This window comes from Silene latifolia, chromosome 5 (assembly GCF_048544455.1).
Source record: "Silene latifolia isolate original U9 population chromosome 5, ASM4854445v1, whole genome shotgun sequence".
In the NCBI taxonomy this organism is placed as follows: Eukaryota; Viridiplantae; Streptophyta; class Magnoliopsida; order Caryophyllales; family Caryophyllaceae; genus Silene; species Silene latifolia.
This window is the reverse complement of record NC_133530.1, coordinates 21,572,801-21,585,075: the sequence shown is the minus strand read 5'-3', so window position 1 is coordinate 21,585,075 and position 12,275 is coordinate 21,572,801. Positions and strand designations below refer to the sequence as shown.

Genomic DNA, 12,275 nt, shown 5'->3' with positions numbered 1-12,275 from the left:
GGGCAGGCTGGGATAGAGGGAGCCCGTGACCGGCCCAGGTATAGGAAATGGGCTGTGCGGGCTGACGAAACAGGCTGGCGGGCTGAGGAAATTTTGACCCAGTTGTGCAGGCTGGGTCAATGTGGACCGGGCTGACCCGCACAAAAGTCCACCTCTAGTTGTAGTAGAACAGTTTGACACTCTTGTGAAACAAATTCAATTTGATAGTGTGTATAATGAGATTTTTGATAATCTCAATAGTTAAGGAGCTAAGTGGTTGTTTTACCCAAGTGGATGAATATGAATATACACCATCTTGTAAAATAATAATAATAATAATAATAATAATAACAATAATAATAATATCTCGACTGTCCACTAATTTCTTGTATAAATTTTGATAATTTTTAATAAAACTGTCTGAGCTAAACTTAATAGAGCTGAACTAAGCTTAATTGAACTTAATGGCGCTGAATTGAAATGAAATAAGAGTTAATTTGTGAAGAGAAAAACTGAACCAAACTGAACTGAATGAAACTAAACTGAACTGAATAAAACTAAACTGAAATAAGCCGAAATTAAGTCTAAAACAACAAGGCCTACCTTATTGTTTAATTATTACCCACTTTTCCAACATTTTCCACTTTCCTAATCATTTACCTTTTTTTTTATACTCTACCAAGCTCTTTCCCATTATAGTACGGACTATGAAGTTCGTATCTTTTTTCTTCCTCTACTAAGAGGTTGTTTGATTGCCATAAGGGAAGATAAATTCACATGAACTCCAATTTCACATGAAATGGAAATTCATGTGAATTGCACAAAAAGTGTTTGGTTAGCATATGAGTAATGAATTCATGTGGGAATTGCCACTTACCTGTGTGTGTGTGTGTGGGGGGGGGGGAACGGGGGTAGGTAAGTGACTTCCTCCATAATGGAGGAACTTAAATTCCTTGGAAAGTTCAACTTCCCATGATTTTGGCAACCAAACAAGTCCATAATATTGCAATTCATGGGATTTTCAAAATCCCATGAATTTAAAGGTTAACCAAACAAGTCCTACACTTCTACTAGGTCATAAGGAGGTCAAGTCGGGAAAAGGAGGTCATTCGCATGCCCCTCTTTTGCATTGAGTCATTTTAATTGTGTAGCTAAACTTTGATTAACCACCTGCTCCATGACCTCCCTCATAAGTCATAACCTTGGATAACCTCCCTCATAACATTTGATGGGGATGGTCGAAGGGAGTGAGGTCTTAAGACCCCAGATTTTAGCGTTTTGGTAATTTTAGTATTAGAAAAATGCAAGCTTAAATATGGATTACTTTTTTTTTAAAAAAAAAAAAACATCTAGGGCGGTATTACCTCATATTATTAATATCATCATAACTCAAGTCCAAAACATATCGGGGCAGAGAGTCCACCCAGACTTTCCTACCGAGTTGCATAAAGCATAGATGAGTCAGCTCATGCGCTACACTATTATGTTCCTTTTGACGAAAGACCATAAAACAGACTCGAAAACATTCCAAAAGCATAAATATCGTCCAAAAGCAAATTGAAATCGCTCATTCCTTGTGACTTTGGCTTCAAGGCATCGATCAAGACTTTGCAGTCACTTTCAACGACCAAGCGCATGCTTCCCCTTCTTTGTTCTTCCTTCAACCCGACCAACACCGCTTCAATCTCCGCCAAGCCAGGTTCCATTGTCCCGCGCCTGTACTCAGTCATCCCCCACAGCACCACACCCTCACTATCACGGCACACCGCTCCAAATCCCGTCCCCCAACCTTCCTTAACCCCTGCATCCACATTCAACTTCACCCATCCTACCTCCGGTTTTAGCCATCGCCCACCACCCTCATCTCGTACCCCATGGGCACCGGCCACCCTCATATCGTCATCCAGCTCATTTCTAAGCTCTTCCACTCTCCGTACCACCTTAAACACATCCACCGTGACCCCTTCAAACACCCACTTATTACGTGCTTCCCACATCGCCCAACAACCCAACATGAACGTGTCTATCTCACCATCCTCTAGCTCCCTCCACACATCCTCCACCCACTCCCTCACCCACTCATACTCGTCAGCCATACGCACTCCAATTCCCAACCTATCCCACAGCCCACCCGCCCAACCACAACCCCAAACAAGGTGAAGACAGGTCTCCACCTCGTTCTTACAAACCGGACAAACCACGTCAATAGACCGGACCCTCTTCGCCAAATTAACATTTGTAGCAATTGCATTGTTGCATAATTGCCACATAAACACTTTGATCCTGGGGAGAACGTTTGGTTTCCAAATTCGATTCCACAACGCTTTTTCCTTCAAATAATCCGATGAGCTTGCCTCCCCAACACTCTCCTTTTCCAATTCCTTAACCGAGTATTCGCCGTTCTTCTCAAGGTCCCATACCCACATATCCTCGGGTTTCGTAACACTGATGCACATCTAGAGAATGTGGTCTTGTTCAAATGGGAGAAAAAGGGTACGTACCTTGTTCGTGTCCCAGTCAAGGCCATCCGTCGTCCATAGCTCTGCTACCACCATTTCTAAGCTAGAGTTTTGGCAAGGTGAGATGACCATCTGTGTCTGCGTAGCCGGTATCCAAGGATCAGACCACACATGAATACTCAGCCCATTCCTAATACGCCGACGCACGCCCGAACGAAGCACATCCCTAGCTAGCATCCAAAATCCCTCTGCAAGTAAAACTAGGAGTCGAGCCTAGTGTAGCCGTCATAAAAGAACCATTCGGGAAGTACTTTCCACCTAGAACACGGACTATTAAGCTTGACCGATCAGTAAGGAACCGCCATGCTTGCTTACCCAAGAGCGTTGTATTGAATTTGTGAAAGTGCCGAAAACCCAACCCACCGAAGCACTTCGGCTTGCACAATTTCGACCATGCTATCCACGGTATCTTACCCTTTCCATTCGTGGCTCCCCACCAGATCCGAGATACAATAGACCATAATTCCTTGCAGAAGTTGTCCAGGAGTTTGAAGACGCTCATCACATAAGTCGGGATTGATTAGGTCACGACCTTTATCAATATTTCCCGTCCTGCCTTCAAAAACAGCTGCCCTTTCCACCCCTGCAATTTTTTACATAATTTATCTCAAACAACACTCGCCACCACCTTCCTCGAATGACCAACAATAGTGGGCAAACCAAGGTACCTCTCCTGCGCCTCAACGACCCTAACACCGAGGCATTGGGCCACATAGTCTCTATCAGCCATCCTAGTCCCTCTGCTAAACGAGACGGTCGTCTTATCAAAATTAACAACCTGACCCGACGCCCCAGCATAGTCAAGAAGGATATTTTTCACGCAATTAGCTTCCTTGTGGTTCGCCTTAACAAAGAAAATACTATCATCTGCGAAAAGGAGGTGTGTAACCACAGGTAAATTAGCCGAAATTATAATACCGTGAATAGATGCATTCTCAGCTGCTCTTTTCATTAAGCTCGATAGAACCTCTGCACATAGAATAATCATATAGGGGGATAAAGGGTCATCTTGTCGAAGCCCTCTACTAGGTCGAAACAACTCAGACGGTGTCCCCTTTATCATCACTGAGAAGGTTACCGAGGATATGCATAACATAACCCTATTAACCCAATTGGCATCAAATCTCATACAAAGAAGAACCCGCTCTAAAAAAAACTTTACGAATGAATAAGACCCTGATAATATTTTTAGATGATTACTTTTTTATTAATTTAACGTTAAATTAATAAAAAAATATGATGACTACTTTTTTTATTAATCTATATATATATATATATAAAAGAGAGTTTTTTCGAGCGATCTGAGAGCGTCCACATCATCAAAAATAAATTTAGGAAAGTATAATTTTTGATGTAAAAAATAAAGTGGAGAATCTTTTAATTATTATAGTATGTATATTTTCTAAATTATATTCAAGTGATATTTCCAATTTTTATATCAAACTTTTACATTTTATTTGTCAAAAAAATATCGTTAAAAAAATTATGAAAATAATATAATTAGCTTTGTGTTAAAAAATGCTATCATTAGAGTATAAATTTCATATTATTTTCACATATTAAAGATGGTGTACTTCTTAATATGAAAAATTGTGTACTTTTTAGTATGTTTTGTCCCACATTGAAAAATAAGTAGGTGTGGTGAATATACTACATATAAATAGTAGAATTGTCCCACATTGAAATATTAATATAAGGTGATGTGCTCCTATGATTATAAATAGGGTGCATATTTGGAATTTATGTATCCATCCAAAATTTTTTGAGTCTCATAAATATTGTTTTAAAGAGCTCTTAAGATTTTCTATCATTATCTACGATATGATATAAAAAATAAAGTGGAAATCGTTGGGAACTACCCGGGAAAGAGTTAAGAACATGAACAAGAAAATCAAAAAATAACTAAAGGTTTTACTAATGATAGTCTCCTGACACAATACAAAACTAAAGATTTTACTAATGGTTGTCTTCTGAATGCAGTAATAGAGCGTTAATGAGTCGTTATATGTACGATATAGAGATCCATATCTAATACTAAGTGGTTTTACCTTCAAAGAAAAATAATATGTATACAATAGTGGTTTTTTAAGAAGAGACATGTATTTCTTGGTATGTTATATCTTTCACATTGAAAAATAATGTAGGCATTATGAACATACTACGTCTAAATAATTAAATTATGTATCTCACATTGAAATAATAGTATACGGTAGGGTGATTCTATAAATATAAATAGGAGGCATCCTCGAAACTTAGGTATTAATCCAAATTTTTTTGATATAAAAGATATAGACTTTTTAGTATGTTATATGTCCCACATTGAAAAATAATGTAGGTGTTGTGAATATATTATGTATAAATAATAGAAATGTCCCATATATATACATTTTCTATATTATATTAAAGTGATGTTTATAATTTTGATATAAAAACTTTATATTTCATTTGAAAAAAAAAGTATCGTATGAAAATTATATAATTAGATTGTGACAAAAAAATGCTATCATTAGAGTGTATATTGTATTGTATTGTATTTTCTCATTATTAAATCCGGTTGTTGTCAAAGTAGGTGCAAAAAAAATGGTGTACTTAGTATGTTATTTGTCCTACATTGAAAAATAACGTAAGTGTGGTGAATATACTATGTATAAATATTAGAATTGTCTCACATCGAAACATTATCATAAGGAATAGTGATCTATGATTATAAATAGAAGTCATAACCCAAAATCTTTTGATTCCCTTAAGTATTGTCAGAGATAACTCTTAAAAGAGTTTGTATTACTGTCTCTACAATAATGATTTCTAACCTAAGTTAATGTTTGGAAAATCTTTTAGTTATTATAATATATACTATGTATTTCTTATTTTATATTCAAGTGATGTTTCTAATTTTTATATAAAAACTTTTAAATTTCATTTGACAAAATAATGTCGGTAAAAAAATTATGAAAAAATATTATTAGATTCAAGGTAAGAAATGCTATCATTAGAGTATACATAGATTTCATATAATTTGCACATATTAAAGATGGTGTATTTCATAGTATGTTATATCTCCCACATTGAAAAATAATATAGGTGTGATAAATATACTACATATAAAAAATAAAATTTTCCCACCATCGAAATATGGCATAAGGTGGGTGATTCTATGAGCATCCTTGGAACTTAGGCATCAACCCAAAATCTTGTGAGTCGCTTAAGTATTGTCTTGGAGAGCTCTTAAAAGTTTATATCATTATATTTTCTACCTATAGATTTTATATGTCCCATATTGAAAAATAATGTAGATGTGGTAAATATACTATGTTTAAATAAAATAATAAGAATTGTGTTAAAAAAATATTATATCATTAGAGTATAGGTTCTTATCATTTGCACATATTTTAATTATGATAAAAAAAAATAGAAAATAAAAGTTCATGGTAGTATGTGTAATCTATCAAAGTTCAAGGTTATCATGAGAAATTTCTCATATTATAATGATATAGTTAATTAAATTTGCATTTAAAAGAGAGATATCCGTACCAATAAAACAATAAAGGGGATATTATTTTTTAATTGTTATTTTATTGTCACGCCATCAAACTTAACGTCCATTTAACAGGCTTTACATTAGGGGGTACCATGGGCAAAAAAAATGGAACCTCAAGGGTACCATAGGCATATTTTTAAAAGTAGGGGTAACATGGAAAATCTAACAATATTAAGGAGTACCACAAGAAAGTTCCGTATCTCAATTATGTTAATTTTTTTTTTGAAGAAAAACAACGTACAAATATTAATGGCGAGTACTTGAAGGTGTAATTCTGAGTATGTTATTTGTCCCACATTGAAAAATAATGTAGGTTTGATAAATATATATCACGTATAAATATTAGAAGTGTCCCACATCAGAAAAAAAATCCAATTTTTGTGAATATATTTCTTATAAACAGTAGAATTGTCCCACATCGAAAGATTAGTATAAGGTGGGGAGATTATATGATTATAAATAAGAGTTAAGTCACGTATATATTAATTTTTTTTTTTTTTGAAAGAGATATTTTAATAATAGGTAAACAAATCATTAGACATACAATGTAAACATTAAACTTATAACGTTTTTTTGTTTGCATTATAAATAAGCTAATTACCCCGTTGCAACGCACGGGCATTCAAACTAATTTAACATTAAATAAGACCCCGGTAATATTTGTAGATACTCACTCCTATTCAACTAGTTGTTTAAATTTCATTATAATACACCTCACGGATGAATATTAATGTAACAATTAGTTAAATGAGAGGAAATAATTAATTATTAATAATTTTGAGGATTTAAAATCCGATGTTTGTTGTATGTATAGTTGTTGTCGTTGCTGATGCTTGAGAGTGGGATAAAAGTTTCGTCTCCAAAAACAACGAATGGAAAAGGTCGGGTTAACAATCAACCATTTATACAATGTAGGGGTGTTTGGTAAACCGTAGATTGCAAAAAAAAATTAGCATATTTAGGCCTTTTAGCATATTTGACCAATCAATATGTTATTCAGGGTGTTTGGTAAACATCATAAAATTCTCTTGTACTACATGTTGACGTATATTTATTTTTTGGGGGAATATAACAAATCACCCCCATAAATTTGATAGTATGTGCAATCAAACCCCTTAACTTATAAATGTAACAAATCAACCCCATAATTTTCTCTCAATGTGCAATTAACCACATATCTAGTTTTTAAGAATAAAATTTGCAAATTAATTTTCTACTATTATTGAAAATCAAATTTATTGATTAGATTTTAATCATAATTTTTGATTATTAAAAACATGTTCAAATAATTTTTTTTTTTTGACGAAAAATGTTCTTAATATGAGAATTTTTAATGATGTTACAATGAAAATTAAAGTTACATGACAAAAATTTTGTTTATACTAAAATTGGTTCGCATTTTCGGTTGAATATGTAAATATTGTATTTAATTATTTAAGAAATTTATTTATAATAATTTTTATAATAGAAAATAATAGGTTTTATTTAAAAAAAATAGTAAAAAAAACTTGATTATTTGAGCTTAATTGCACATTTTTCAAAAGTTATGGGGCTAATTTGCTACAAGTGAAACTTAGAGGGCTGATTTGCACATAGTTTAAAAGTTATGGGGGTAATTTGCTACATCTCCGCTTATTTTTGGTACATCGTTTGAAACTCACCGTATTTTATTAAATAGTTTGGATTTCGACCTTATTTTATAGCAAAAACTTGTTATAATTTTATAGAGTACCACTTTTATTAAAGATTATAAATTGAAATTTGGATGAAAGGTTTTAGTAAAAAATTATTTAAATGAAAAAAATATAATTTATGTTCTTAGTCAAGTAGGTGTTTTTTGGAGCGAAAATTTAAATAATCCTTATTCTCTAGATATCCCCATATATAAATCCGCTCTCTATATGATTACTATTGATTATTAGGTATCCACTTTCTCTTCATCTCACTACTTCCTCTTTTAGACGCTAACCCTAATTATTTCCCCCAAATCTGGTAATCTTTCGTATCTTAATTACTTCAATTTCGTGTTCATTTTGTATTTAATTTAATTTTTTCGATTTCGGCGAAACCCTAATTTTGTCAATTTTGATTGTACTCTGTAGTTTGATTGACTTGTGAATTCGATCAATATGGCCAAAAGTTCTTTCAAATTGCAGCATCCTCTCGGTAATTCTTCGCTTATCCTCTTTGTTTGTCTGATTTGATTATGATTTCTTATCGTTTTGGTAGAATTCTTGTTTTTGATGATGATTGTTATTTAATTCTTGTGATCTTTTATCTGAATTATGTATTTGATGCAGAAAAGATTGATCTTTAGTTTGAAGTGTCTTAATTTTTGGCACTAATCATATCGTAGTTATCGTGTAAGACCGTTGTATACTTGTATGGCATAGAAAGGTTCTACAATACCATCTATACCTCATTTAATGATAGCAACAATTGAGTTGTTAAGACATATGAATAATCGAGTTAGTAAGCCATATGACGGTCTTATTAAAGTAATGTTCAATTGAGGTCTGTTTTTGGTTGACCTTATGATTGATTCGTATCCAGTTGAACACTTTTATCTTACAATATAGCTGTTTTTCCTGTGCCTCATAGTAGTAATATGTTTGTCTTGGTGGCAGTAATCGGAAATGAAATTAGTATCGAGAAATACTTGTGTAGGTGTATTGGGTTGTGGGTTGTATTGTGATAGAATGATGGACTTGGGACGGTTTTGGTATCAACTGATGATGTCTTATGCTGATTGTCGAAAATTGTCTATAAATTGGGATTATTTATAAGGTCAACACTATATCCGCAAGGACGGGAGGGGATGATGAACATGCCTTTTATTGAAGTTATTAAATGATCACATGGCAATGGCAATATAATAAGAAAAATGATTGAAAGTACAAGCCAATCCATTACCTCTTCTCCCATTACGAAATTTATGTCAAACTTTAGCGCATAATTTGTCAACATGGCCTTGATTTAATAATGCCTCTAACAAAAGAGGCTGCTAAGGTAACGCGTGCCCTCGTGCTTGATGGAACTACTTTCATGGAATTGTTACTTTTTTATATATTGATGGATGGATTTGATGTGGATGAAAAATGGTTACTCGCTGCAATAAGCAATTGCAATTATTATTAATTGTTATATTTCTCGATTCGAACTTTGCTGCCAAGTTTGAGGTACTTCAATGTGTAATTTTTGGAGCTAGTTCTAAAAATCTTAAACTTCAATATGCATACGACTTTTAAAATACATGTTCTACAGTTTACGCATTATAGTTTAGGAGTTTACACAGGATGCGTAGATAATTGCAAATTCTGTAGAATGAGGATAAAAATTTACACAACTAACCTTCTGAATTCTGCTTCACTTACAGAACGCAGGCAGGCTGAAGCTTCTCGCATTAGGGAGAAATACCCAGACAGAATCCCGGTATGATCTATCTCTTGTATCCTTATACCCTATGTAATTGAAATGATGAATAGTGTATTATAAATGTATTTGCTGCTTATACTTATCTGGTTATATTGTTTAGGTTATAGTGGAGAAGGCTGAAAAGAGTGACATCCCTGACATTGATAAAAAGAAGTGAGTAAATTCTCTTCCTTGCTGCTTATAGTTCTGATTTTATTGTTTAGGATGAATTTGTTGGTTTTCTTCATACACACTGGATGGATCAATTTATCACGTAGTAGTTGGCATCCTTCTGCCTAGCTGGAACTAGATAGTAATTCTTTGTAGACTCTTCAGTTATATAGTCCAAGTGTTCAGTTTCCTCGATGACATTCTTAGATCGGATTTTTAAATTGGATTCAGTAATATGTACTTATCTTTTCGTAAATTGTTATCTCTCATCTGTGAGCTTTGTCTACAACTTTGCAATAAGAAATTTGATTCTTAAACTTCTATAATACAGCTAAAATGAGTTTTTAATCTGATGTGAATATGTCGCATCTGATATGGGATACACTCTAAATAAAGCGTTAATTTTAATAAGCATCATAATAGAATGCCTTGAGTTGATTCGTAAATGGCTGTGGGTTCAGCAAATCACGTAGCCCATGTTAGATCTGTAATTTTTTTTGTAGCAGACTACTTTTCTTTTCATAGTTTATATGCATTCACTGCTGTACTGAACTTGTAGTAATAACTCCCTGCTGTACTAAACTTGCAGGTATCTGGTTCCTGCTGATTTAACGGTCGGCCAATTTGTGTATGTGGTTCGCAAGAGAATTAAGCTCAGTGCTGAGAAAGCTATATTCATCTTCGTTAAGAACATTCTACCACCGACTGGTACAATGAACTCCTATTTAAATCTTATGGGTGTTAATTTGTTTAATACGTAGTACATTTAGTTGGTTAATGGGTATATAGGCAGAGAGTCTAGCTTACTTAGTTGGCCACATTTTATATTAATTTGAACCGATTTCATGGGTGGCTTAATATAGATATGGTTCTATCTTGCAGCTGCTATGATGTCCGCTATCTATGAGGAGCACAAAGATGAAGATGGTTTTCTCTACATGACATACAGCGGCGAGAACACATTTGGAACCCTCCTGTAAGTGTGTTGCTGTGGTCGTTTATGTAAATGAGATCTATGACACATAGATCAAAATGTAAATAGTTTCTGCTGATTGTCAATTAGCTGCTACCACGGTTGCTCAGACACATCAATCGACTTTGGGAATGTTTCGTAATATTACATTTCTGCTGCTTATGCTGTCTTTTTTTCCCCTTTTTTTTTTTTGTTTTTTCTATTGTTTTCGTGCTCTTGTTTCGTATTTCCTAAACCCATTTGTTGTGCAACGACGTCATCTATCCATCTAAAAAAGCTTCACACGAGTGTGGGGATCCTATTGTCTTTAGTCTGCTCTATTCACAGATTTTCTTGTTCATAGTATACAATTTGGAGTCGAGCAACATTGACACAAACATGGTTCAAACTTTGATCATGGTATGATTGGTTGATTTTAAACCCGTCAACGTATATGTAGATATATGCTACAAGGATAACCCAATTTAAATATTATGAAATTAACTTTTCATTGAGACCAACATATAAGTACATAACAACAAAATAAATTAATAACTAAGAATTTCTCCAAATTGTATACTTTCTCTGTTCTATTGAATTGCTTACATTTACGTTTTTACTCAAGCATTGAGTAAAAAAGTTATCCGCTGTAAATAGATCACATTTTACCCAATTCATGGACTATACAACCAGTTGTATATGTTGTACGGTGTAGAACCTGAGCTTTGTGTCAAAGTATCTGAGCTGTATATTAAAGAATATGAGTTTTATTAGAAAATATTAAGTTCATTCATTTACACATTAAAAACATGAAATTTAAATTAGCTCAGAAAGAATACACGTAAGCTCGGATTCTTATACTTGGTTGTACCATGCTTATGGTACAACTGGATGTATAATCCTATTTGTGCATTTTACCACGTCTTTGCCTGACGAAATGTTATCCGTTTTCAGCAAGACTTATTGGCGGGTAATTTAATCTATCAAGAGAAACGTAAATGATCAAACGAAATGGCCTAAAATAAAAAAAGTTTAAACAATTCAGTAAACAGCTAGTCTTACTTGTGACGGGCTAATCCCATCACAAACTTGTGACCTCTTACAAAAAGGGAAAAGGGATAAGGTAGGATACCCCCATGTGCTTCCCACTCACCTCTTAACAGGCATTTTGTGAGAGGAAATGGTATCCGTCACAAGTTTGTGACAGATATCGACCATCTTCAATGAGATTTTGTATTCAATAAAATGAAAGCCGTATTTATTTTAATAACTACCATAGAGGTATCTCCATCATTAAACAGAGGTGCATGCATCATAACATCGTAACTTGCCACATTGCGCCTAAAATGGGAAAACGGCAGTGGACTTTTCGTAGGATATGATGATGAATGATGACGTATGATGATTGATCCTCTAAAAGAGAGGAGAGGTGGCGACCCGATTGTATCATCAATGCAATTTGTAGACTTTTGCACGACTTTATCCTTAAATTCAGCTCATTATATGGGCTAGTGTTCCATTGAAAGCAAATACTAGTACCTTGTATTTTCTCATCGATGATCGAGTATAACACATCATCGTACTTAATTTTTTCATTTTACTAAAATTCTGTTTTGTTATTATTTGAACGATATCAATTTTTCATTAGTTAGAGGTTAGAACTAGTGACGGAGCCAGGATTTGGTGGTAAGAGTGAAAAATT

General features: G+C 33.9%; 1 protein-coding gene across 1 annotated transcript; it reads left to right on the top strand.

The window, feature by feature from the left end:
- Positions 1-7,924: 7,924 nt before the first annotated feature.
- Positions 7,925-10,756, top strand: LOC141657042 (autophagy-related protein 8C-like). Its single transcript, XM_074464154.1, has 6 exons — positions 7,925-8,028; positions 8,139-8,202; positions 9,413-9,468; positions 9,572-9,624; positions 10,211-10,329; positions 10,504-10,756. Exons 2-6 carry the CDS (start codon positions 8,166-8,168, stop codon positions 10,599-10,601), a joined length of 363 nt encoding a protein of 120 aa, XP_074320255.1. The 5' UTR covers positions 7,925-8,028; positions 8,139-8,165; the 3' UTR covers positions 10,602-10,756.
- The last annotated feature ends 1,519 nt before the right edge of the window (positions 10,757-12,275 follow it).

Excerpts from the sequence above, each read along its gene's own strand:
- LOC141657042 (XM_074464154.1), top strand. The coding sequence starts at position 8,166 with ATGGCCAAAAGTTCTTTCAAATTGCAGCATCCTCTCG. Across the intron at positions 9,625-10,210 it reads CCTGACATTGATAAAAAGAA|GTATCTGGTTCCTGCTGATT; the intron begins GTGAGTAAATTC and ends CTAAACTTGCAG. Across the intron at positions 10,330-10,503 it reads GAACATTCTACCACCGACTG|CTGCTATGATGTCCGCTATC; the intron begins GTACAATGAACT and ends TCTATCTTGCAG.